This window comes from Mauremys mutica, chromosome 12 (assembly GCF_020497125.1).
Source record: "Mauremys mutica isolate MM-2020 ecotype Southern chromosome 12, ASM2049712v1, whole genome shotgun sequence".
Taxonomy (NCBI): domain Eukaryota; kingdom Metazoa; phylum Chordata; order Testudines; family Geoemydidae; genus Mauremys; species Mauremys mutica.
In genome coordinates, this window is record NC_059083.1 from 68,105,679 (window position 1) to 68,133,061 (window position 27,383).

The 27,383-nt window shown below is 45.7% G+C and overlaps 2 protein-coding genes across 11 annotated transcripts in view; one reads left to right on the forward strand and one right to left on the reverse strand.

Moving 5' to 3' along the window:
* RECQL5 (RecQ like helicase 5) overlaps positions 1 to 27,383 on the forward strand; it is a 59,357-nt gene that overhangs the window by 22,439 nt on the left and 9,535 nt on the right. For all 7 annotated transcript variants that reach the window (XM_044983685.1, XM_044983682.1, XM_044983679.1 and 4 more), the window contains 4 exons: positions 20,624 to 20,851; positions 23,638 to 23,737; positions 26,005 to 26,041; positions 27,256 to 27,314. In XM_044983685.1, coding sequence (XP_044839620.1) covers positions 20,624 to 20,851; positions 23,638 to 23,737; positions 26,005 to 26,041; positions 27,256 to 27,314 — 424 coding nt within the window. The remainder of the gene's footprint in view (positions 1 to 20,623; positions 20,852 to 23,637; positions 23,738 to 26,004; positions 26,042 to 27,255; positions 27,315 to 27,383) is intronic.
* On the reverse strand, positions 695 to 15,129 carry SMIM5 (small integral membrane protein 5). 4 transcript variants are annotated; one of them, XR_006572976.1, is made up of 4 exons: positions 9,076 to 9,403; positions 4,547 to 4,703; positions 2,471 to 2,716; positions 695 to 1,423 (listed from the first exon to the last, which is right to left on the reverse strand). XR_006572976.1 is itself a non-coding variant. In XM_044983691.1 (3 exons), exons 1-3 carry the CDS (start codon positions 9,079 to 9,081, stop codon positions 2,598 to 2,600), a joined length of 282 nt encoding a protein of 93 aa, XP_044839626.1. In that variant the 5' UTR covers positions 9,082 to 9,403; the 3' UTR covers positions 697 to 2,597. The 4 variants fall into 4 exon arrangements, 3 of the variants coding, with proteins under 3 accessions (XP_044839626.1, XP_044839629.1, XP_044839628.1); XM_044983691.1 differs by having other exon boundaries at positions 697 to 2,716; XM_044983694.1 differs by lacking the exon at positions 9,076 to 9,403 and adding an exon at positions 7,665 to 8,257 and having other exon boundaries at positions 697 to 2,716.

Consider the following 27,383-nt stretch of genomic DNA (forward strand, 5'->3'; position numbering starts at 1 on the left):
ACTCAGTTGCAAAATGGACAAATCTAATTGAGTGAAGAACAAAAAGCTAAACAACACAAGTGGTGAAAAGTAAACTAGTTAAGTGTGTGTGTGTGTGTACTGTGTACTGTGACAAAGTTCCTCCTCTACCGTGGTGGGTCCTGAGCTTATTGGCAGATTTGCTCACCTCAGTGATCTTCCCCACAGTCTGGATCAACTCCTCCTGTGTCTGATCAGGAGTTGGGAGGTTTGGGGGGAACCCGGGCCCGCCCTCTACTCCGGGTTCCAGCCCAGGGCCCTGTGGATTGCAGCTGTCTATAGTGCCTCCTGTAACAGCTGCATGACAGCTACAACTCCCTGAGCTACTTCCCCATGGCCTCCTCCAAACACCTTCTTTATCCTCACCACAGGAACCTTCCTCCTGGTGACTGATAATGCTTGTACTCCTTAGTCCTCCAGCCGCACACCCTCTCCCTCTCAGCTCCTTGTGCCTCTTGCTCCCAGCTCCTCACACACACTTCCTCTCCTCTGGCTCCCCCTCACCTGACTGGAGTGAGCTCCTTTTTAAACCCAGGTGCCCTGATTAGCCTGCCTTGATTGGCTGCAGGTGTTCTAATCAGCCTGGCGGCCTTAATTGGTTCTAGCAGGTTCCTGATTACTCTAGTGCAGCCCCTGCTCTGGTCACTCAGGGAACAGAAAACTACTCATCCAGTGACCAGTATATTTGCCTTCTTCCAGACACCTGTACCCCACTGGTCTGGGTCTGTCACAGTGCGCGCGCACACACACACGCGCACACACACACTCTATTGTTAATAATCTAGGGTGCTCTTAGCAATTTAGCTAAGGGATTCTTTTAAATATTTTTCCTCTTTTCATTGCCCCTTTTTACAGAAGTGTCAGCAAGTGTTAAAAAAGCACCATATTCAAAGCTTTGTAACTCAGCCCACCATAGCTGAACTCTGGCACTGTAGATGTGTATTTAGTCCATTTGGCTGTTTCAATCGTAGTAAAAATGCAAAATGGGAGTAGAGGAAGATTTGTTTACACTCTCAAGTCCGAATGGGCTTGTTTTAATTTCTCTTAAAGGTGATCAGTTCATATTGTGGCATAATTGCTTTCAGTTTTAAACATTAAACCCCTTTTAACTAACGGATTACTGAGAAAGGGGAGTAGTTTTTCTTCTCCTTTCCTACCCTTAATTACAAATGTCGGGTCCAATGCTACAGACTTTACACACACGTAACTTCCTTTTGAAGTTCACTGGAATATAAACCAAATTTACACAGTGGCTGCAGTGTTGAAAAGGTATTTATTTGCACTTGTTAACTTTAGCGGTACAGTTTGCTTGGCTCCAGTTTGCTCCACCACTTGTCATGATGCCATCTCTCAGCTGCTGCACGTATGTCCTGAATTAACACTGCCCTCACTGTATATTCTCTCTCTGAAATACATGTGTGTATAAATATACCTTAAACATTTGCTGCCATTAATATAAACTACACATCGGCCTTCTTTAGTGCAGGGAGCTAGGCATGCCACTCCCATGAATAATAATAGGGATTTGTACATCTGCTTCAGTGCCCCATGCACTGTACTGAACATTCACCCTGCAATATGCAGAAAAGGCAACACTTTTTTTCATGGAAGAGAAGGATCTAAATAAAAAGCTTTTTTTTTAAAAATGATTACCGGCAGGGCAAGCACATAAAACAGTTTGTGTTAGGGTTTTCCCCTCTTGCCTTCATCCTTCAGTGTATGATGGATATTGCACATAGTCTAATTGTTTTCCTCTTTGGCAGTTTTCTTGTCTTTGTAACACTGAGAAAATAAAAGCAGGGAGCATTTGATGCCAACTGTACTTCCAGTCTCTGAGCTCACATGCCAGCTGAAAGTTCATGTCATGCTGTGCTCTAAGTGGATGGCTCTGTTAAATTTCACGTACTCTATTACTCATGGTTTTAAAGAGAGTAGGACAGGGAAGGAAAAGCCATACTTGCTTTGGGCTTGATCCTGAGGGGTGCTGGTAATGGATATCTCCAGTGATGACAGTCGGAGTTGCTAGTGCCCAGCACCACCTCACTGGATTAGGTCATTTATCAAGAGAGCAGGGGACCTTCCTAACCCTGGGGCAGTCTGCATGTGGTCTTTGTCTGGTTTGCTGCTCTTTGCTCACAAAGAGAGAGCCTGTTGGAATTTTCTGCCAGCCCAGCTGCAATGTTCACATTGGGAAAAGTCTGGTTTTGTGTCTTTCTATGGCAAGGAGACAAGGATGTCAGAATAGTGTTACTTATGTGGCCACATCACAGACCCAGGCAGTGATCATTGCAGAACAACCTAGTCCATCTTATGATCCACTTTCCTCCTCTGCATGGGGTTAGGAGATAGCAACTATGAAAAATCGGGGTTGGGGGTAATAGGCACCTATATAAGAAAAAGTCCCCCAAAAATGGGACTGTCCCTTTAAAAACAGGACATCTGGTCACCCTACCTCTGCAGCGTATTCTCATTCACTCCCACCAGCCCATTCAGAGGGTTAGTGTAGAGAGGGTCATTCCCAGGCGATTCAGCCACAGTGGCTGCCTATGTCCTCTTTCACTGTCTTCTCCTGATGCATTTCACACATGAGCAGTTGGCTGGATCTGGATCTTCCTGCCTCTCTGATCAGGGCTTCCGTTGCAGCAGCAGCGATAGCAGCAACAGCTGCAGGCTAGGGTCATCAGTGACAGCACGGTAACTGGAGAGAGAAATGAAGAGTATTGGCTTCTGAAAAGATCTTACAAGAATAAAAACAGACCAACTTTGCAGTGCCTTGAAAAGGCAGAATTTCCTGGAAGCTCTGCTATAAATGTTGGATTTATTTCTGGGCAGGTAGAGAGAGTACTTTATGGCAAAAAAACCAACAATGTTGGCTTATCAATATGTGAGCGAATAACCTTAAAATTATAGAGTAACATTTATAATTACATTATACAGCACATTTAATTCCAAAGGATCTTAAAATAATTTCCAGACTGTGGGTCCCGTGATGCAGTAATTGCACATGAAAAATTCCCATTGCCATTACTGGAAGTTATGTGCTCATAAGGCCTGGGGCATCAGGCCTAATGGGAATCCCTCCACCTCTCTTAGTACAGCCAGCCTCCTCTGGAGTGAAATGCATCAGCTGTGTAGTGTTGTGTGGCTTTAAAGGCTGGAAAGTGAAGAACAGCAGTATTCCATTCAGATGAAATTACAGGAGGAATCTTAAGGTATGCAGGGAACAGTTAGCAGAGCTGGGATTTGTCTGTGAAGTCAGTGTTATCATCCCATCTCTTAAGAAAAGTGACTTTAATGACAACAAAAAGAACAGGACTACTTGTGGCACCTTAGAGACTAATACATTTATTTGAGCATAAGCTTTCGTGGGTTACAGCCCACTTCATCAGATGCATAGAATGGAACATAATGACAACAGGTATTCAGAACTTCGGGGGGTGGGTTTCTTCCAAACTGGTAAACTAGTAGGTGTTTATATTTTTGTTCATCATAGAATTTAAGGCTAGACGGGACTTTCAGATCATCTAGTCTGACCCCCTGTATTTCACGGGCCACCATCACCACCCAGCCACTATCTGTCCAAACTATATGTAGTGTCCAACATAGGAGGGTTCCCTTTAAAAACAGAGCTGAACTGCCAGGATCCTGTTAGAGATGATGGTCAAGATGGGGATGGGATTTATTACCTTTCTCTGGTATAACACCCATTGCATAACACCCATTGTGTTTGTTCCTTTAAGTGTAATCCATTGACAGGCTGCCAGGTAACCAGACCCAGTGCAGAAACCAGTTGTGTCTATGAGAAGCAGATATACCTGCTTCCAAATTCCAGCTGAGGGAGGGATCCCTTCGTGGTGGACACACGCCCTTCCCCATGGCATTCAAACTGGGAGCAAACTCCCCCCTCTCCCTTTCACTCAAGGGTGCCTGCCTTTCTTCTTCCTACATTTCCACTGTTTTAAAAAAACTTTCTCCATCTGACCCAGACAGCTGTTTATTCCCCCTCCTCCAGCACCAGTGACTCCATGAGCTAACCTCTTCAATGGGGAGGCACTCTTTCTGCAGCAGTAATGAGGGGCAACCCCAGACTTGAGTGTCTTGTCTGGTGGCAAGATACACTAACACCATTCTTCACAAACGCTCTGCTTCTACTCCTCAAAACATTTACACATGATGTGACTCTGGGATTTCCTCACAGCGAAAGCAGGAGTGCTTCCCTCCGGATCAGTGTTCAGGAACAATGATATGGGGAAAGCTTGCACTGCTGCTCCCCAATCTATATGTTCTGTACATAAACAGCAATGAATTCTTCAGGGCCGTTGGTCTGGTCCTAGCCTGAGTACTAAAATTCACTTCAATCAGAATGGATTTGTGGGAGAAAATAAGCTAGAGAATCACATTCTTTAGAACAGCTGCAGAACACACCTGCTTCCAGCAAAGTCCTCGGCACAGCCTGCCAGCCTACGAGATCTGAGAGGTTCAGGCAACAACAAGCCCATAGGATCCTAGCACTCTTCCATGTACTTACCAATAAAGAAGAGGATAATACAAAATGACACTATCTCCACAGGTTCAGCCTTGGGCAGCTTCTGGAGCTTAAGCAGGAACTTCTCACCAATGGTCTGTACTTCCTTCAGAAAGCCTTCTGAAGACATCCTGGCCAGCACTGTCCAAGTTGTGTTACACTGGAGAAAAGCCAAAGAAAGAAAGAGAGAGTGCGCATGAAGCTTTTTACTGTCAATATTACTAACACTAGGGAAACAAACAGCCTTCTTTAGGGAGCTAATTTGGGATCACAAGTAAAACACGTTTATCCGGTCTCAGTCCTTGCACCCAATAGCTAAGGAGGAGGGATTTTAACTAACTGCATATCCAGACATTGCTTTTATTCAAATCTGGAGCTAGCGGACACTCTGGCTTTGTATCAGATCAGTTTGTGGGTGTGCTCTCCATCTGGGCTCCGCTTCACCGCTTTTAAAAAGCCAAATGACTTTTCACATTTGGGCAAGGACAAAAATATGGTGTTTCCTCTCAGCCTGCTACGTATGGGATGACATTCAAGCTGGCTGATGGCTGACCAAGTCCTTGGCCAGCCATCTTCCACAAGGGAAAAATTAGTCGTTGCTTTTCAACTGTCCAAGCTCATGTTCTCCCAGAAAATAAGCTGACTTTCACTTGCTAACCTGAGAATGTGTGTCCCAAATCATGCACACGATGCTGCATTCTGTATACGAAATTGTCTTTCCCTGTGTAACGCAACACACGCTCCCTTTTAAGGTTTCTTGTAGCTCCAGCAGCAGCAAGCTGCCTTGTGAGTGCTTCCATTATCATAGTACCCTTGTGTAATACTCATGTCACATTTCTGGTTTCCAGGGCTGGTGGTGTATGGTGATATTGTGAATTTTGACTGATCCACATCTATTTAGGAGACATGAATGCTTTAAGTTTATACAGCTGACTGTGACTTTTGTACCTGGTAAGATAAATATAGATCTGTTTGACCACATGTTTGTTGTAATGTAGTGACATATAATCTGACTAGGGGATTTAGACTCCCACACATTGTGTATATGGGGGGGAGGGGAGGAAGGGAGAACAAATGCCACAGAGATCTCTTTGACTTTAGAGCCTAGTGTAGATGATCCTTACTCTCTTTCTACTGCATTCCTCTTGTAACTCCATCAAGTATGAAAAGGCAACTTATTGTCAGGAGCTGAAAATACTGTGGATAAAGTTATATTTATATAGGGCAACATTTTCAAAGCTACCACTTCAATTGTATCCATAATATTTGCAAGCCTGCATTTGTGTAGGAGCAAAAACTTCTTGTGTCTACAAATGGATGAGCTTGTAATGTTACTGGAGATTGATATAGGGTGCTGTTTTTAAGAGCTTGCCTATGCTGAGAATGTAATTTGGATTAAGGGAGGGTGTGAATTTAAAGCAGAATAACTATTCTTGATTAACTGTCTGCGTTGATGCTCCTTATTCCAGAATGAGTGTCTTATTCTGAATTAGGATAATCTACTTTTCAAAGCAGGTTGGCTTGTCTACCTAAACATTTAGTTCACGGCAGGCTGGGGTGTAAACTGCACCGCACTAGCCTGCTGTGCTATAGGAGTCTGTGTAGCCTCTGTTGATGTGCTGTAACCATTCCTTAATGCGCTTTGATCTACTCCCATGTCAAAGCAGGGTATATCAAAGCACAAAAGGGAACAGTTAGTGGCTTAGTCGGGTTCACATAGACACTTAGTGCACAACAGGTTAATGTGGGGTAGATTTACATCCTAGCATGCTGCAAGTCAAATGTTTGTTTAGACAACCCTAAGCTAAACAGGAACAAGTCACTTTAGTCTGGAATAAGATCATCAGAGCATCCACGCAGGAAGCTAATTGGGAATAGTTATTCCAGAATAGTTTTTCCAGATTAACTCCCCATGTAGACAAATCCTGAAAGGTGTCCAACTGCGTTAATGTTGTAGCATATTTAGTATGAAAACTGAGTTTGAGTTTTGCCATCATCAGTTATTCAAGCCATTGTGCCTACTAGTAGCATAGGCTGCTTAGAAGCATGCAGCCTGTTAGACGCATGCAGAACATGGTGCACGCCTGGTGTGTGCTGGGACCCCCGACTGAGTTAAGGTTCTCATGCCATTGTTCAATTGAAATTTCCTGGCTTGATTAAATTATATTAGTTGACACTATTTTATGGGAGTCCTTCATGTTGCAGTTAATTTCTGCCTTTAGTGGTGACATAAAGCAAACAGAGATACAGAAAATGCTTCATAAATAAGCCAACCAATTCACTGCTGCACTTTTTGCTTTGGTTTGCCCAGTGGATGGTCTGGGTTCAGCCTTCAGTACAGTTAGAACAATTACTTGGGAGAAATCTTGGCTCTTTCTTTGCATGCTGGGTTTAAATACTATACTGCCAAGTAAAACAGTATATTTTGAACGTGAACGCAATCCAGAGGTTTGTTCTTTTAAAAACAAGGCAACAGAGTTTCTGGAGAGGGAAGAATCAGAATCAGATGGGTTCTTAGGGGGCAGGGGGAAAAAGGCCAGGTCCAATAGGGAGAGTGCTGCCCGGTGCAGTGAAGCACAGTTGTGGCCTTATAACCTGAAATGATGTAGCCTGATCAATGTAATTAATAAATAATCTATAGATTACTTAAGAGTTCCCAGTTATCACTTTGAGGATTGAAGGGTTTTTGTCCCAAGATCAGGCCCAGTATTATTCAAATTATTATATAGTTAGGAACCCTGATGTGCACAGTTGCAACACTCACACTATAGGAACTGTTCTATATTTACCAATCATTTTATTAACATTTAGCTCAGCCACAAACACTCCAGCCCAGTACGGTAGATAGAGATACTACAGAATGTACCTCTGAACATCCATATGCTGTACTCACACCATCCCTTGCAGCCCAACCTGAAATGTTAGTAATCATCTTCCTCATTACCTTGCCCTACGTCAACAGTGGCCATCATTCTGGCACCTCCCAGGGGCTACATCTCTTTTCCTATTGCTCGTGGGGTGGGATGCAACTTTTATAATACAGTATGTTACGCTGACACCACTATGTCTGAGGCTTATTCAGTAGGGGTTTCTCCCCTCTTCCTTATTTGTATTTCCTTACCTTGCTAATGTTGGGTGTCCTTCTCCTATAGATTAGTATAACAGTGATCTCAACTTATTATCATACACGTCAGTTCGTTGCCTTGGCACCCTTGTGGTTCAGTATGCGCGGTAGCTTATGTACCAGTTATGTACATCAGTTCATCGCTATGACACTCTTGTGTGGGATTTCCCCTTAAACACTCTATTTTTCAGCTCCCCAATACTTGGGGTTTTCCACTGGACCATTTACCTGTGCCAGAGTTCATAGGCCTCAAGCCTGATGCTAACTACAGAAGCTAATGTCTTATAGGATACAGGCCTGTAGGTTCCTTGCATTACTGCTGAATATAATAAGGGCAGAATGAAGGCAAAGCCATGACTATAATAAAGGTAAGCTAGCCCTATAAGCTACAGTGGCCATTGCACAAACCAGGGTTAAATATTTCTCTCTAGGATTGATCTCCATGCCCAAAGCAAACTGTTCCACGAATGGCCTTTCTTCCACCTCGCGCCTTTTATAGGATTCTTTGTCTCTGTCTGTTTGATTTCCAGTCCAACAAATGGAAGGTGTGAGGAGGGGCAAAACAGTCAGTGCTTCCTGATCATGGCTTTAGAGGTGAAACATTTTGGTTTGTCTCTCCCGATGGTGTCTTTCTGCCCAGAAGATCCCACAGAAACAGTCTGTCAGAAATGTTTTTGGGCTGGGGACAGAGTTGTTAGTATGATATGAGCTGGGCCTCCAGAGTTGTGGTGTGAAGTGTAGAATTGTTGCTGTAGCGTGGGTGTGACACTGTATGGCTTAATGTAGGGTTCAGTCTATATAGGTTGACCAGGATCCTGGCTTGACTTTCTTTCCTCAGTTATGGGTGTTCTGTTGGTCAGGTTACCTAAAACCGTCGTGCGTGAAGGAATCTGATGTTTAAAAGTTGCAAGGAATGTTGCTTGTTTATCTTGGTTTGAACACTTTGTAGGGAGAAAGCTTGAACTGCAGTATCTGGCTGCCCACAAGGGAGTAAATACCTGTCCACTCTACTAACCAAGATGCCAGCTCCAGAAACTCACAGCATTTCAGGATTTATAATCGCGGGACCAAACAACTTTTCAGAATTCACTCTTCCACTTACTCTCCTCCCTGCCTCTGCTCCCCATTCCCCCCAAAAATTGTGTCTGTCCGTCTTCCATTCTACCAATTATATAAATTGTTTGCTCAGAACTAACCTTGCACTTGATCTTACTCCTACCGAAACCAGTGGTAAAACTCCCATTGGCTTCAGTAGGGCCAGGATTTTTCCCTAAAGATTAGCACACAGGAAGGATTGGGTTCTATTCCTAGCTCTGCCACCAATTCACTTTGTGAGACCTTGAACAAATGGCCTAACTTCTCTGTGCCTCCACTTCCTTATCTATAAAGCGAGGGCAATGATACTTACTGACATCACAAAGGAGTTATAAAGATTAATTCATTTAGTACGCTTGCTTTTCAAAAAGCTGCAGAAGACCTGCTGTAACAGGTGAAAGGTGGTACAGAAGATCAGAGCGAATGATAATTATTAAAACGGACATCTCTCTGTGGAAGATACAGTTCCACTACTCTGTTCTTGTTTACAAGGGAAAGTAGCTGATGTTGTTCTCGCTCCGTTACTTTACAGCATTTCAGATGATAAGAAGAAACCAGTTTGGCCACTGGTGATCTCAGTGTGATACTGGAGATGCAGTCCCCCAGACGGCTTGAAGCCCCCACTTTAACTGGCAGTTTACTTTCCAAGGATAGAATGTTGTTGGGGGTTAGAGAAGGCAACTGGAAATCGGGTTCCTGGATTCTATAGTAAGCACTGCCACCAATGGACTATTTAACCTTGGGCAAATCAACCTCTTCATGTCACAGTTTCTCCATCTGTGTCTCTCTCTTTGCAGCTGAGACAGTAGTATGTTCACTGGGAACAGGAACATGAGAGCAGGAGCCAGTGCTCTTCTGGCAACAGGGGCAAGACTTTGGAGCTCATTACAGGAGAAAATCAGAATGTGCACACATTTCCTGCCTTTGCAACACAGAGTAAAACTTACTATTATGACTTGGCATTCACGCAGCAAAGAAGAAATGAGAAAAGGTGGGGAACGGAGGGGGAGAGAGGAGGAAAAGAGAAACTTAAACAAAAATCAAAGCAAACACCACCCTGAACTGCTTCACGGCAGGCAGCTTGGAGCATTCCCTCTAGCCTGCCATGGCAGCCTGAAAGTTATAGTTCCAACCATCTTCTATTCTGACTGTTCATTTCTGAGAAATTCCTCTTTAAAGCAACAAAACCCCACATTGTAGCCAATGGGATTAAATCTTCAGATCTCCTATTCACACTGCAGGGAAGCGAACTGAGTAAATCAAATCTTTAGATCTCCATATTGTTTCAGAAGGGCGGCAGAACCTGCCATGAGCTCAAGGCATTAGTCTTGCTTGGAAAGAGAACAAGCACAGTAATAATGCAGAACGACGTCCATTTGGTTTGCAGTGCATGTTGCTCAGCTGCATGGGTTAGGTTATTTTAAACCAGCAAGGCACTGCCTGTGTTCAGGGCTCTTGGAGGTTGTTACTGATTAAGGTAAAGGTGATGCCTAGAAAGTACGATCTTATTTCTTTTTAATACAGATTCATCCTGCAATGCCAGTTGAGTAAAGCTGTGCAAATTGCCATAAATGCCCGGGAGGCCAAATCTTTCCAACTTGCTTTAATAGACTAAAGCCATATGGTACCTAAATAAGTGGCCTGACTTTCAGCTAATGAGCACCTGCCGCTCTTATTGATTTGATTGGTAAATCTGGCTGCTCAGCATTTCTGAGAATAAGAACATTTATTTAGGTGCCTAACTTTATTCACCTCAGGTTGAACATTTTGGCTAGAGCCTTTTGGGACTGAGAACCAGCTCTGTGTGTCACATCTTTGATGTCCATTGTAAGTTGACAGGACCTTGACCAAGAGCGAAGGCTGCATAATATGGTTGACTATCCATAGGGCCCAGATTTTGGTATCTGGCTTAAGCTGGTCCAGTCTCCATGAATAATAAATGATCTGTGGAATGTATACAGTTTAAAACCCCTTCCCTTTAACAAGGTACACCCTTCTTCTGTGCTTTCATCCTCTGCATGGAGAAGTAGGTGTGTTGGAGGGTGGGAGGACAGGTGAGGCTAAACTTATTGTTAAGGACTAAGCCATGGGTTACTCATAATGCTGGTGCTATTTCAGTAATGTATGTTTGCACAGAGGGGAAGAGAGCGAGAGAGATGATCTTGTGGTTAGGGCACAAAACTAGAAGTCAGGAAATATGGGTTCAGTGCTAGCTCTGCCACTGATTGACTTCAATGTCCTCCTGCAAGCAAACCCTGCTAGGCTTTTGCTGTGGCTGCTTTCTGAAGTCTGAGACGAAGCTTTGGGGAGTCTGTTGTTGAAGGCTGTTGTTAGCACATGTAGTTCCAATGCAGCACTTCTTAGTCATGTTGATCTTTGATTCTGCCTGAAGACCAGCATCCTCTTCACCTCCCATCCCATAGTGACAGCCATTTGAGACCTCACAACTCAACAAGAGGGGCACTTTCAGAAAGTGGGGACTACCTGATGATCCTGAGCAAGGAGTTTGTCTGTTGTCACACACTCATCTCTGACTCCATTTTAATGTTTCCTTTAAGATGTTTTCTCAGATTTCCTGTCTGCAGCCATTAACACAAACATTGTGTGCTATGATCTGTTCCCATCAACTCACACAAGATAAGCAGGGTGAGTTTGGCCCAATACTAGAATGGAAACACCCCTGGAATGCTTAGGAGCTGTAGGAAGGTAGTGTTGGTTGCTTGGCAGGGAATCTTCCACGTCCACCCCAGCATGGTGAAAAGGGGTGCTGTACTGCTGAAGGTTCTGCCCTCCCGGTGAGGCTTAAAACAAAGGTTCTGACTAGTTGTGATCACTTTCTCAAGAGTAGGTGTTCAGCTGTGGTGTCGTGGATAAATTTTAAGTGTGGTAGCTCCTTTGTACTCTACTGAATTATTGTTCTGGTTTCAGATGAATAAGATCTTTTCCACTTCTGTTCCTAAACTATTGTCATGTTGCCGTGCATTGTTAAATAGTAAGTGTATTTTGGCAGTACATGAAATAATCCCCATATATGGTTTATATATTTGTTTAAATTTGCAAAATGCTTTGAGATTAAAGGGATTATAGAAACAGGGAAAATCCACCAGCGATATTACATTGTTACTGCAGCTTTTGCTGGCATGGATGTAGTTGACCAACCGCATGATCTTCACGACAGCCCACAAGCAAGTCTTGTGTCCATAACAGGAGAGGTCAGAACCAGTGAGGCCAATAGTTCATTCACTGGCAGGAGAAAATTTCCCAGCTCTAGAGAATTCAGGTTTTGCCCACATGCACACAAGCTGGTAAATTGTGGTTCAATTTCATGGGAGAAAAGCTTTGACCTTGTCAGCCAAGGTTGAAAAATCGGAAGCCCTCCCCTTCAGATTATAAAATAGAATTGATTGAGTACCCAAATAGTCAAGATAGCCTGCAGTCTAGTTTGTCCATTTATTGGAGCCAGGTTTCCTAGCAGCGGTAAAGATGCCCCAGTCCTGCCCTAACCACCTCATATTTAACTAATGTGTGACAGGATCATGGGAAGGTATTGAACCCCCTGACATATCAATCAAGAGTCTGAAATTGATAATTGAGACCACTGAGTTGGGAACTTCTGTAAAACTCTTAAGAATCCTCTACTCTTTTCTAGCACATCCCATCTGAGACTCGTAAATGAATGAAGCGCCTTGATAGGTCATTATTATTACTCCTGTCTTACAGATGGGAGAAACTGAGGCACAGGGATTGTGACTTGCCTACTGAAAGGACAAGCTGTATTAAAAATAAATCTGCAACTGATAAGTGGGGTCTCTGACGTTCTGTAGTTACTGCTGCTTGGGTCTCGGCTCTGTAGTAGACTGAGTAATTAGAACAGCTGTTTTCAAGGACAGCTGACAGAATGAGATGTACTATGTTTGACTGTCCGTGTCCAGGTCTATGAAAGCCCAGTAAATAGCCACTTCAGGAAACACAGGTTTTCTGCCAATAGCTTGGTATTTCTCAGTGCCAGATGCCTCATCACAATATTGGGAACACATTCTCTAGCTGCTTTCCATTGCACCTGGGTCCTTATTTGCACAGCACTGTCCAGAACTTAGAAACTGAATGAATCCATCCTAACCAGGATGCTATGCTAGCTGTAGGGACCTGGAAAATCCAGGAAGTTGAAGCACCTAATTCTGATCTCTTGAAAGAAGCAATTTAAACAATGGGTGAAGTGTGAGGCTTATGAAATGGATGGTGTGGGAGGAATGATTGCACTGGTTTGTGTCAAGTAAGGGCATGGGCAGGCACTGCACTTCCCTGGCAACTCTGCCAAGACCCCTCAATTTTGACTACCGGCTCCCCTCGCTATTCCAGTCCTGGGACTGTCCTGAGCAGACTCTCAGTTGTGGTGGGTTTGTGTTGGGGACTAAAATCCATTGTTTTATCACTTTTTTTTGTTTTTCTCCCACTTGATTGGATTTAAGTCTCTGCTTCTAAGGTGATGGCTAGTGTACTAACCCACTGTACAGTTGGCCTCCAGCAAAGGCCTTTCTATAGATCTGTCATGTCTGATACAGGCTAAGAGGCCTCTGTGCTACGTGACAGCTGTAACGTAAACCATGTCTCTGTCTTCCTCCTTCCAGACACATGTTTCGTATTGCTTATTTTTCCTCCTCTGCTGCTGGATAAGCCCCCAGTCATAACCCTTTAGGATTTTTACTGCAAGGAAAATTTGGCCTGTTTCTCTCTCCCTCCCACTTTTCTCCTTGTTTTTCTTTTGTTTTTTTTTGTTCTGTTTGGAAGCCATCTGAACTGTAATGTTTAAAAACAAATGTAAACCACAGTCCCTTTAAGGAACCGCTAATGAGTCTCTGGAATTCAGACTAGTTAGGAGATTAGGAGGGCCCAGTAATTACTGTACTATTACACAAGCGGTTCTGCTGTGTTCTGTGCATGACAGGCGAGTGGTAAGATGCACCACCCTTTCCAAATAAGCAGGATCCAAGGGGAAATGAAAGGAGAGGCTGAAAGTACTTGATCCTTCACATTCCTCTATCTGTGCAACATGTGGGGAGAACTAGCTTTCTGTCTCTCTCTCCCTGCTTGTTTGTAAACAGCTGGAGAACACACCAGTTGTCAGCTCAATGCAGAGAGTTACAAAATCTTCCAAACAGCATTGAGCAATAATTGGCTTCAGATGGGGAAAACAGAGGGGCTCCTGGGGATACATCTTTGGCAGTGAGAAATGGCGTGTGAAGGAAAGGGGTGGGAGGGAGCTTTGGTAGCTAGAAGCAAGGCTGGCTCGAGGTTATTCTTGTGTATTTGGGACACTTTCTCCTCTGTTTCATTTCCCTCCCTTGTTGATCAAAATGTGCTCAGACCCCACAGCCTCATGTCAAGTAGGACATGGGCTGAGAGACGAGGGGTTCTCTGCCAGAGCTGTGGGTTTCTGGTGCTGTTTTGGACAGCAGACCAGAATCTGCTCCTGCTACCATTGCTGATCTCCATTTGGAAGCTGTGTAAAAGCTTCCCCTTTATTTCCACTGGGCACAACGTTTATATGAATTTGCACAGTAAGCTGGTTTCTCTGAATGGGTTTTGTTTTCTGAGCATTCTGCTTGCTTCAGGGTTTAGGGGATAAAACTCAGCACCAGCTGGGAGCTCTTCTAGGTAAAATTCCCTTGCTGGAGCTTGCTGTGGATTGACATACGCTTGCCAAAGTCGGTAGCTCCCACTGAGCAAGGAATCACCAGAGCTGCTGGCTAAACTAAGTACTCACATGAAAACACCTCTGTAAAGAATGCCCTGCGGCAGATCCTGCTCATAGGTAGGGCCAAGTTCTGCACTGACGTGCACCCCATGTAACTCCAGTGAAGAAGTGAGCACAAGATACAGCCCTAAAGTCTCACTAATCAGCTAAAAGTTCCTCCCTTCTGCTTCAAACCGTTATTGACGACGAATGTGATAAGAGTAGAACAAGAGTGAGCAGTAGCTGCTTTCCTTAAACTCTGGTGTTGTAGCGCTGCTTTCCTGACTCCTCCAAGCTTTTGGCTCTCACCACCCCCCCCCCCCCAGTGCCCTTTGGAACCAAATTCAGGCTAGCAAACCCTGTTCAATGGCTGAGCATAATTTGCCATGCAAACAGCTACAAAAGCTTAAGCTACTGCTGACTAGCGGAATCCTCCTGCTATTGAGATGCTATGGGGGAAATGAACCCAGGCTACAACCCAGCCTTACCCCAACAGTGCCGCGGGACAGTCCTCCACCTCCTGTTGTTGTTTTTCTGTCTTCTTAAACTTCACGTCTCTCTCCCCGCATCCTGCCCCTCTCTGGCTTGGGGTTCTTTCCTCGCTTGGCTCCTCTCCACTCTGCTGCTGACAGCCAGCTGCTGTCTCTGCCTGAGCGCTTTTTTGGTTGTTGGTCGTTCTGGAGATGTGAGGTTTCGGATTACATGTGTGCTGGGGAGGGAGGCGAGAAGTGAGCACAAGCTGAGCCTGGCAACTGGTACTAACGGTCTAGAGCGGAGCCCACGGTGCCAACGCTTGTTGGAAACTTCCTATGCATCTTCCTGCCAGCGAGGTCTCGTCTTTGTTCCGATTAATGACGGCTTTTGCTGGAGTTGTCTGGGTTGGGGTCATATTGATTTCCTTTCAATAGTTCGGTTGCATGTTAAAGCAATTAACTTTCTTTATGCTGTCCAGTTTCCTGCTGGCTCCCAATGGGGAATGCACTGTTCTCTTGTGTTCTCTGAAGAAGCTGGGAATAAAGGGGATGAAATGACAACGCCATTTCCTTTAGAAAAGAAGAGGAAAGAAGGGTGATCTTGTGGTTAGGATGGGGTACTCGGAGGCAGCAGCCTTGTGTTATTTTCTCGGCTCTGCTACATATCTCTGTGTGACCTTGGCCAAGTCATTTAACTTCTTGATGCTTCAGTTTACCCTTCTGTATACTGGAGGCAATAATACCTACCTGCCTCAAAGGAGTGTTGGGGCTTACTTGCTACCAATACATTGTTCACTCTGCTTGTGTGTGGGACCCATAAGATGCCCCCCCCCCCAACCTGGCAATTGGCAACTAGCTGAACAATTGGTTTTTATTTAACAAATTCCTGAGTTGTCTTGGTGGTTTGCTCCATTCAGGAGGACCTCCCCTCCCAAATGGTTGGGATCCCTAGTTCAGCAGACCTGGCGTCCCTCCCTAGTGTATCTCACTGGAGATGCAATATTTTTTCAGAGAGACGTAGTAGCTATGCTAACATAAATGCACCTTTCCCTGGTATTTTATCTTCCCTCGCTGGTTTGGAGATAAGGGGCTGAAACATTCTTCACTGGACAAAAGCAGATGGCATAAAGAAAGGAGAGGCAGGGCACTGAACTCTGATGAACATCCTCGTTATCTTGTCTGCAGTGATAGCGTTTCACTAACATTTTGCATCATGTTTCTGAAATTTATCAGCGCTTGCTTTTCTTTCTGTCCCTTAACACAAAATCAAGGGGGTTTCTCAGTGAAATGAAAGGTGACTACATTTCAAAAAAAAAAATTGTCAGAGTCAACCCGTGGAACTCTCTGCTGCAGGGAGAGAGACAAAAACTATGGCTGGATTTTTAAAGGGCTGGATAATTTCAGGACACTTGTGACAATGTAATCTGAGATAATGGATATAACCAAGTCTCCTGCTTCAAGGCATAAATTAACTGCTTGTGGGGTTGAGGAAGGCTCTTCCGCCATGTAGATCATAGCACAACTAGCTACGTACAGTAGAACCTTGATTTTTTTTTTTAAAACAAACACCAATCTTATGAACAACCAGTTATACAAACCCTGCTTCGCAGCCATGGGAACAGATCACATAACACAAGTGATGTCTCTGAAGAACAAGTCGTCATTCCTTCACACTCTGATTCCTTCAGTGCATTGGAAATGTTTGCAGTGGTTTGAAGAAGAAAGTGGTACAGAGCATCATACTGCAACTTATGCACTGTACCTGCTGCAATTAAGATGTTTAGTTTAATGAACTCTTCAGTTTTGTGAACCACTCAATTACCAATGTGTTTGTAAAATAGGGGTGTTATTGTATTTTATTTGTTTTGCCTTCATCGGAAGCATTAAGGTTTTGGCTGTTAACAGGACACCAGTGGCTTCAGAGCTTCTCCGTTCTTTGCCGCAGCATTCCAGGGCAAGATCTTGTTTGTTGGTATTGGGGGTTAAATGTACATGCAAACATCTTCCCCTCCCTCCCAACCCTGTCACTAAAGCTCTGAGGGGAAGGAGGGAAGCATGACCAGCCGCTATTATATGCATCACTCTTAACTCCAAGAGGAGTGGTGTGTGTCGGACTAATGAGAGAATAATGCCGTCACTTTTTTCTCTCTTTGAGAAACAAAGACCTGACTCACAGAAGGCCTTTGACATTTCTGTAATGGTGCTGCAGTGGCAGGACCCGCAGCACCCTGCCGTTCTTTTGGAAGGGTAGCGGGAGAGACTCAAATGTGTCTCCCTTTTTTCCCTGGTTGTGAAAGAGCTCTTTCTCTGAGTTCAGTGCTGCTTTGCAGGGGGATAGAAAGCCATCTTTGTAGTAGCCCCTATTCAGCTTTCAGTGACCTGGGCTCATAGTACAATTCATTCACTGTCCCGATCCCCTTACCTGGGTAGTACTGTGTTCCTTCTGACTTCAGCACGCACACTCGCACTGAGCTCCTTTGGAGCCAGCTGCTTTAGTTTCTTCACCAGCTCTTGGCTGTGTTTTCTGCTTGGTAAATCAAAGCCCCTGGGCTGCAAGAGAGTTAATAAATAGGCGGCAGTCATTATGGACTCTTTGTCGACAGAGTCTGCTTGAAATGCCTGGAGCCAACAGATACTCTGCTGGATTCCTTGCCATCTTCTGGCCAGGAATCCAGTTTTAACCCCCGGCCCCCGCCCCCATTCCAGGCACCTGCTCGTAGATGTCACCATTCTGACCTGCCTTTAAAAGGTAGTTTCTAATGGAGCAAATACTTCTTTTCCTCTTTTCTCTCTGTGACCATTTTGCTGCTGAAGCTGCCAAGCCAGCTGGAGTGCTTTTGGTGGAGAAGAAAAAATGGCCCCACCCAACCTTCTAATAATAGAATAGTCGTCTTTTAAATGTGTGTTGTTTTAGTTGCAAAGCCTGTTAGAGGCCGAGCCCAAGTCTGCTGTGCTACACAGATGCCCTGTGAAGTAAGTTCACTGGAGTTGCATCTTTGTAACTGACAGCAGAATGTTGTCAACTGAAGGCGGCACGCGAGCTGATTTTCAGTGGCACTCACACTGCCCGGTCCTGGCCGCCAGTCCGGGGGCCTCTGCATTTTAATTTAATTTTAAATGAAGCTTCTTAAACATTTAAAAAACCTTATTTACTTTACATACAACAATAGTTTAGTTATATATTTTAGACTTATAGAAAGAGACCTTCTAAAAACATTAAAACGTATTACCGGCACGTGAAACCTTAAATCAGAGTGAATAAATGAAGACTCGGCACACCACTTCGGAAAGGTTGCCGACCCCTGGCCTAGATATTCAAAAGCAAGCCATGCATCTGAAATATAGTTTTCTCTCTGTTTTCCAAGTGCTGCATAAATAAATTAATCATCATCATCATCATATTGTATGTGTCCAAAATGTGCTAGACACAATACATCAGATGCTATATACAAAGCAATAATAAGCAGTGTGCCATTAATCCATTTCCATGGCCCGGCTCTAGTAGAGAGAAGTGCTGCATGTGTGAGAGGGGAGAAAAAAATGAAAATACACCTCTACCCCGTTATAACGCGACCTGGTATAACATGAATTCGGCTATAATGTGGTAAAGCAGTGCGGGGGCGGGGCTGCGCACTCCGGCGGATCAAAGCAAGTTCGATACAATGCGGTTTCACCCATAACGCGGTAAGATTTTTGGCTCCCGAGGACAGCGTTATATCTGGGTAGAGGTGTACGTCAGTTGTATGCTCACTGGGGCAGGGAATGTCCTTTTTGTTCTGCGTTTGTACAGCACCTAGCACAGTGGGGTTCTGGTCCATGACTCAAGCTCATAAGCAGGATGCTAGTACAAAAAACACATAAGAATAGTGGGGGGATTTTGAGTAAAATCCCTGCAGCTGTTGATGTGTGGGAAAGTGAGGCACTTGAGAAAATGTTCCCTGTTCTAAAAAAAAATCCCACACTTTTTTAGATTTAGCAAAAGCAGGTCTATGAGAAAAGTAGCAAAAATGTAGTCCGCGCTGAGGACTGGTGTCTGCTTGATTTAACAAAGTTATGGCTATTTGAAAATTGTGTCTTGAGAAAATATCTGTCTGCACTTTGCTTAGTCACTGTTTCCCAGCTAGCTAAGGGCAGGTCTGCACTGCGGCTGGGAGCGTGCTTCCTAACAGAGGGGTTCTCAAACTGGGGGTCACGAGGTTATTACATGGGGGGTCGCGAGCTGTCAGCCTCTACCCCAAACCCTGCTTTGCCTCCAGCATTTATAATGGTGTTAAATATATAAAAATGTTTTTAATTTATAAGGGTGGGGGGTCACACTCTGAGGCTTCCTATGCGAAAAGAGTCACCAGTACAAAAGTTTGAGAACCACTCTCCTAGCGGAATAGACAGACACATGCTAGCTCTGCTCAAGCTAATGCACTAAAAATAGCCGTGAAGCCAGGGGTAGCATGGGCAGCAACATAGGCTAGCCACTTGAGTACATACCTACAGGATCCAGGCGGGTTTGTACTTGGGTGTCTAGCCTGAGTCACTGCCCATACTACCCCAGCTACCCTACTAATTTTAGTGTGCTAGCTCGAGCAGAGCTGTGTGGACGTTGTGGCAACTCCGGCTTGACCCCCGGGGTCTGAACTCAGGTGGCTAGCCCTAGTCTTCGCCAGAGCGGCACCGGCCAGCCTGCTATTTTTAGCACATTGTCTCAAGCCCTGCTAATGCAAGTGTCTGCCTGTGCTGAGAGGCTCCAGCTGGGTAAAAGAACTAGCCTAACATCCTTTGAATTACCACTGTGATCTCCGTAACGTAAAATAAATGAGAAGCTCACCAAAACAGTGAGGGTCTGTGCAGCAAAACTGATCTAAATACATGTTTATCTCAGAACCCCAAACTGATCAAATGGAACATTTTTATCCAAGAGCCCAGAACTAGTGCAAGTGTGCGGGGCCTCTCTCTGAGACTGACGCAAGGCTGCATCTTGTGGCTCTGCTCTGACAAAAGTTAATAGTAAAACTTGTGCGTTTTCAATCAGACTTACCTCGAACTGGGTAGTAAGGTGTTGACCAATCCACAGCCATGTCGCCTCTGACTCTTCCATTGTCTCAGCAGCCTTTGCGATCTCCCTGATTCAAATTCAGAACAAAGTCGGCTTTGGAGTATGAACAAACTAATAGGCCTGTTTTTCCCCCTTCCACTTAGCGCTCCAAACACATAGTGTAAGGGCAGCTGAATTTCTGCTTGTGCATCGTATTGGTGTGTGTAACGTGGGGGGTTGGGGTGGCTGTCTGTTTGCAGTGGCACTGCCCTTAAGGAGTGAGTATTCAACAGCGCCCGGTGTTGGCCTGACTGTGCTCTTACGGAGGTCAGTGTAAAACTCCCCTTGACTTCAGTGGGGGAGTTAGGCCAACACCAAGAGCTTCTGAAAATCCCTCCTGAAAAGTCCAAAACAGGTGAGTTTGGGTCAGCCCCACGTTGCCCTTGCTATGGTGATTTCCTTCACCCCACCCCATGTTGCAGGTGTTGCAGATTTGATCTGCAGTATTACGTATCTTCCCAGACTGCTTTCACCCCTTCCATGCCCCCCCGTACTTTACCTCCCCCTTGCAGTAATAGTTCTCCCATCAGCATGTCGCTGTTCCCTTCTTTCTCTTGTCTCCTAGATGTCGCCATGCTGCCATAGCAAAGTACTTTGGAGATGTCACCCCCCCTTGTAACAAGTGCTGTGATTACTGCAAAAACCCAGGAGCAGTGAAAAAGCAGCTGGATTCCCTGGAGCTGAGCAGCAACAGCTGGAGCAGAACCTGCATTGGACCCACAGGTTCCTCTCGGGACGCCTATGACCCAGAGCTATATGAAGGAGGGAGGAGAGGCTCTGGAGGCTTTAGCAGGTTTGGATTTGATTGCTCAGCCTCCCAGAGACTGTGGCGTGTTCTGTTGGGGAGGGTGGAGCTCCTCCTCTTTGGACCCCCCTGCTGCCAGCCCAGCTGCTCCTAATTTCAGCAGATATTTGTGTGTGGTGTTTTCTTGTCACTTATGGTCTCAAGGCCAGGGACTTTTTTCCATACGCTGTGGCTGGCTCAGTCAGATTCATATCCCTGGGAGCCAGAAGCTGTCCTCAGATGATCTAGAACAATTGATTGTCCCACAGAATGTAGCTGGTTTAAGGAACTGGCCTAAATTTTGCATCTGGTCTAGGAGACAGAGGAACTAGACTTTAGAGAGACTAACCAAGTGGCTAGTTCCAGACTTCTCCTGGATTCTAGTCCTAGCACTGACTCACTAACATAGGGCAAGTTGCTTAACCTCTGCGTCTCTGTTTCCCCTTACCTGTAAAACAGAGATGGGTGTTGGGAAGTGTGATTAAATCTATATAGTGCTTAGCACACTTGGATGATGGTGCTATAGAATCATAGGCTTTGGCTACACTTGCATTTCAAAGCGCTGCCGCGGCAGCGCTGCCGCGGCAGCGCTTTGAAGCGCTAAGTGTAATCAAAGCACCAGCGCTGGGAGAAAACTCTCCCAGCGCTGTCCGTACTCCACTTCCCTGTGGGGAATAACGGACAGCGCTGGGAGCGCGGCTCCCAGCGCTGGGGCTTTGACTACACTGGCGCTTTGTAGCGCCGCAATTTGCAGCGCTGCAGAGGGTGTGTTTTCACACCCTGCTACAGCGCTGCAAATTTGTAAGTGTAGCCAAGCCCATAGAATCTCAGGGTTGGAAGGGACCTCAGGAGGTCATCTAGTCCAACCCCCTGCTCAAAGCAGGTCCAATCCCCAGATTTTTTACCCCAGTTCCCCCAAATGGCCCCCTCAAGGATTGAACTCACAACCCTGGGTTTAGCAGGCCAATGCTCAAACCACTGAGCTATCCCTCCCCTTGAGGGCTCATATAGACATGTGGCGTGGTGGTGGTATTAATTATTAATTTTCCCCCAGTGTCTAACTCCTATTTTGCAAGGGGATTTTGTGTTTGAACGCAAAAGGCTGTTAGCATTGCTGGGCCACAGCCATCATGTGGTCAGACACAGTGCAAGTGTCTCTGCACACTTCTACCCATGCAGCTCTGTCATGATCTGCAGCACTAACTGCCCTTCCAGCCCTCTGCTTCCACAGGTTGACACAGATTGGTAGCTTTAGTCATCAGATGACCCTGGCAGTAGGATGAAGCCAAATAACTAGTGACCCTGAGCTATACAGTAACTCCTCGCTTAACGTTGTCGTTTGTTCCTGAAACATGCGACTTTAAGCGAAACAATGTTAAGCAAATCCAATTTCCCCATAAGAATTAATGCAAATTGGGGTGGGGGCTAAGTTCCAGGGAAATTTTTTTCACCAGACAAGGACTTTATTTATATATAATTTATTTAATAAAATATATATGTGTGTGTGTGTGTATGTGTGTGTGTATGTATATATATATATATATATATATATATATATATATACACATACACACACACAGTATAAATTTTAAACAATCAGTTTAATACTGTACACAGCACTGATGACTGTGAAGCTTGGTTGAGGTGGTGAAGGCAGAGGGTGGAGGCGGGTGGGATATTTCCCAGGGAATGTGCCTTGCTGCTAAATGATTAACTAGCACTCGGCTGAGCCCTCAAGGGTTAACACGTTGTTGGTAATGTAGCGTCACACTCTACAAGGCAGCATGAATAGAGGGCGGGGAGACAGCATGGCAGACCTGAAACAGAGACACACACCGTGTGTGTGAGACAGATGCACATTGCCCCTTTAAGTACGCTGACACCACTCTAAGTACATTGCCTTTTTAAGTAGATCAGCAAGTTGAGACAGCAGCTGCTGCCAGGAAGCTCCCTCTGTCCTGAGCCATGTCGTCCTGAGCCCTGTTGTGTCTCCCAGTGCTCTGTGAAGATGAGGTACAGGAGTGGGGGGGAGGGGGGCACCCTGACATTAGCACCCCTCTTCCCCCCCCCACCCCCCTCACCCTCCTGCACAGCAAGCAGAAGGCTCCTGGGAGCAGCTCCAAGGCAGAGGGCAGGAGCAGTGCATGGTAGTGCAGGGAGGGACGGCTGAACTACCTGGCAGTTGATAGCCTGCTGGGTGACTGCCGTGCAGGGAACTTAGGGGAGTGGGGAGCTGATGGGGGACTGCCGGTCCACCCTGGTTCCAAGCCCCCACCAGCTAGCTGCAACTGGCTGCTCTTCCTGCAAGCAGTGGACAAAGCAGGCGGCTGCCAAACGACATTATAAGGGAGCAACTTTAAACGAGCTTGTTCTCTAATTGATCAGCAACATAATGAAACAACGTTAACCGGGCCGACATTAAGTGAGGAGTTACTGTATTTGAACCCAGGACTCCAAAGACACAGGCTATTGCTTTAACACAGGGCACTGCTTGCTACCTACTTTACTGATTTTGTGCCGCTTGGCTGTGCCTTCTGTTCAAAGCTGAGGTGGTCACTGAGGACCCAGCTGTGCCAGCCGTACTCGCTGTTGTTGATTTCAGTGGACTCTTAGTTGAGGAAGTACTGCTCAATTTGAGTAAGGATGGCAGAACTGAGCTCTAAGGTGTGGTCATAAAAGTTCATTGGAAAACACCTTCCTGATATGATTCAGGTTTTCTAAGGCCTTTAGACCAGCTACTGCTCCCTCTGTAGGAATTTGTATCCCTCTCCTAACTCTCCTGCCTTCTCATCCAGGTATGACGAAGGAAACCGTGGGAGCGGGGACGAAGCCAGTGAGGAAAATCGGAAACGGGAGTGGTACAACTTCTACAAAAAGCAGATGAATCTGCGTAAAGTGAGTTGACATCCCTTCTCTAAGAGATCCTAGGGCTTCTGGCCTCTGTGCAGTGTACCTGCCTCTACTGCAGACATAGCAGCTTCCTATGACTAGCAGCAGGACAATCAATGGTGTAACAGATAAAGCCTCCCTGGGTGATCAACGGACATATTGGCAAATGAAAAACCAGAAGTCTGTAAATCTGAGAGCTAGCATAGCCCTCCCTAGTTTTACTAAATTCAGATATACAGGCCTTGTCTCCAGACTCTAGACCAGATCCTCCCATGCCAGTTTTCCTGTGGAATGGGGTGCTCAGAGGAGGAAAGCACTCCATGGTTTCCTGAGCTAATTTGTCCTAAAGCCATTCAGTCTGGGGGTGTTTTCCACTCCCCCACTTCAGTCACTCTGATCTCCCATGGACCTTGGAGCTCAACCAAAGGTCAGAGCCATCTGCTCAGATTCAGGAGCCGCCTGACTATTCCTCCTGCTTCCTGGAAATATGTTTCCATTAACATTCCACAGTGCAAAGTGACCTCTGCAGAAAACTTAGCACAACCTTAGTCCTCTAAGCATTCCTCCAGAAGCTGGGGTGCAGAGGGCTGGTTGGTGGATGCATTTCCAGCTGGCCCTCGGCCCCTGGACCAATCTCCAGATGGAGATCCCTCCATTGGTAAGGGGCAGAGTAGAGGGAGGATGTGCTATGAAGATTGTTGATGGCTCCTGTACCTCTACAACTTATTGCATGGAAAAAGGTGAAGGATCTTGGGGAGTGATGGGATTCTTGTAAATGGAGGCTGGCATAAAGGGAACTAGCTTGTTATATGTAATAGATCTAACCATTTTTGGGAAATAATTATGCTGGGCCCTCTTCAAACTGCTCTGTAATTTTAAAATCCAAAAAGCTCCGGGTCTCTGATCAGGCCTTGGGGTTCAGATAATTGAATGAATAGTAGCTTTGCATCCAGCTAGGTGATAAGTCTCTGATAAACTGGAAGCCTGCATTTCTGCTCCAGGAAGAAGTGGAAAGTACAGGAGCCTGTGTCTGTGCCCTGCAGGGTAAACCCCAGCACAGGCTGCCAAGAGAAGAACCAACAGTGCAGGGAAATGGCACCATCTGCCCCATATTCTTCCCCCTTCCCTCCTTCAACTCCTGTGCTCCATGTCCTGCCCCCACCCGTCTCCTCTCTGGGGATTAATGACTATTAATGGAGCAAGGGGCTGGACTCAGAAATCCACCAGAAGAGTCACGTACCGGTATATTTAACCCTCTGAACCTCTAGAATCATAATGATAATACTTCCTCCTCCTCTGGAGCTTTTCAGCCCCAGATCTCAGTGCTTCAACACGAACAAATATAGCCTCACCCCACCACTGTGAGGACAGGTCAGCGTTACTCTGACCCATCTGCAGCATGGTGTAATAAGGCAGAGAGGTTAAGTGACTAGCCCAGGGCCTCTCAGTGAGCAGTGGCAGTGCTGGAAATAGAATCCAGCCGTCCTATCTCCTAGGGCTCGTGTACGGGAACAGTTAGTTCGCAGCAAGCTGGGGTGTGAATCTGTCCCTCACTAGCCTGCTGTGTGGACCCTGCTGATGCGCATTAACAGTTCATTGATGCGCTTTGATCTAGTCCTCTTTGAAATGGGGTGAGATCAGAGCACATTAACGAACTGCTAATGCATTTCAGCAGGGGCCCTGTGGACAGTTTGTCTGCGACAGGCTAGTGCGGAGTAGATTCACATCCCTGCTTGCTGCAAACAAATTGTTCATGTCGGCGTCCTTAGTCTTCTGCTCTGACCATGAAACTGCATTTCCTACTAGCATCACTGCTGCAGTATGGTGCCCATGTTGTCCTCAGCTCCTTAACAGTAGCTGTTGCTACATCCACCCTTACGCCTTGCTGCTGCTGCTTGATCTGGTTTCGTTAAATTGTTCCAATTGCTGCCTTTACTACACGGTTTTGATCCCATTTATGTGAAGAAAATCTCCTTGACGTTATTTACGAGCTGGCCCCGCCCTACTCTAGTCAAGGGGATCCTGTCTGCTTTAACATCTCTAATATTTGACTGGCCTCAGTCAGCCCCTGTGGCCTTTGCATTGCAACCCTTACCTGCTCCCCAGTCTCTTCTGTCCTTTTTGCTGCCTTTCCCGCACCTTTATAATTTTGGCATCATCCTTCCTGGAACAGGTGACTGGAGCTGCATACAGGGTCTCTCGTGTTCTCTGTAGTCCTACATATATGTTGCTCATGATGGAAACGTTTGACCTCTCTCTCTCTTTTCCTGCAGGGCAAAGAACCAGAAAAAGATGACTTTGTCCCTCCAGGTAGATCTCTCCATTGCTTCATAGTTTTACCAGATGGTCTCGATCAGTGAGAGAGTTCCATGGGGAAGGAGAACACTGTGGTTGCCTTATGTAGCACCAATATCTGGGAATAACAAAGAATGCAACTTAGTCCTCTCCTGTGGCTGGATATTCCACAAGGAGGACACAGCTGAATCAATCCACACTCCAACGGTTGGGAACCAGGACCAGAGCAGTGGGTCCCTGGCTGTGGAACTCCTTGCTGGAAGAGGTCGGACTAAGCCCAAATCGGAGATTGTTCAGGTCAAGATGTAGATTGCATCTTTCTGATACAGCCTGCCCCAAGGGAACACCTTTTGCCCAGTTCTGGCACCTGGGGGAGGTTTTGCTGTTTTGACCTGTGCCATTTGGAGCTTTGTCAAGCGGCAGAATTATTGCTACAGGCCAAAGGGGTGCCCCACAGCAGTGGCTCTCAACCTTTCCAGATGAGTGTTCCCCTTTCAAGAGTCTGATTTGTCACCTGTACCCCCAAGTTTCACCTCACTTGTATTTTTGTGTCTGATTTTGTACGTTTTTAGAAGTGTCCCAGCACACTGTTACTGACAAATAGCTGACTTTCTCATTTTTACCATATAATTATAAAATAATCAATTGGAATATAAAAACTGTACTTACATTTCAGTGTATAGTATACACGGCAGTATAAACAAATCATTGTCTATGAAATTTTAGTTTGTGCTGACTTTGCTAGTGCTTTTTATGTAGCCTCTTGTAAAACTAGGCCAATATCTAGAGGAGTTGATGTACTCCCTGGAAGATCTCTGAGTACCCCCGGAGTACACGTACCCCTGGTTAAGACCCACTGCTCTACAAAATATGTTGCTCTGCTCAACGTCCCCCTACCCCCATCTTGCCCTGAATGAGGTTGTTTTTTCTGAGAATTGAAGGCCCTGAAAGGGGCTTGCTGGGACTGAAGGCTCTTTGACGAGCAGCGAGTCTTGTGCTTATGACACAGATGTACCCACCTCAGTGAAATCTCACCTCCGCTTCCTCCTGTTCCTGAACTTGTCCTTCCCTCCACTCAAGGGGAACTTTGTAATGGCCGTGGGTGGCGTGGTGGGAGGGCAATTCCAAGAGATACCGTACTAACACCCCGCCTGGTAAGGGTGGTGGGGTGGCATGGCAAGGAATGGAAGGGTGGAGAGCATCTTGTTAAAACATCACTTCTCTGGTAGATGCAGGCTGCCCCCTGAAAGACGCTGCCAGCCGGAAAATCTCCAAACTCACAGTCAAGGTAAGGAAAGGCCTGCGTGAATTCAGTGCGGCGTTCTCACTGCCCTGCTAGTAACTCTCATCTGCCTGC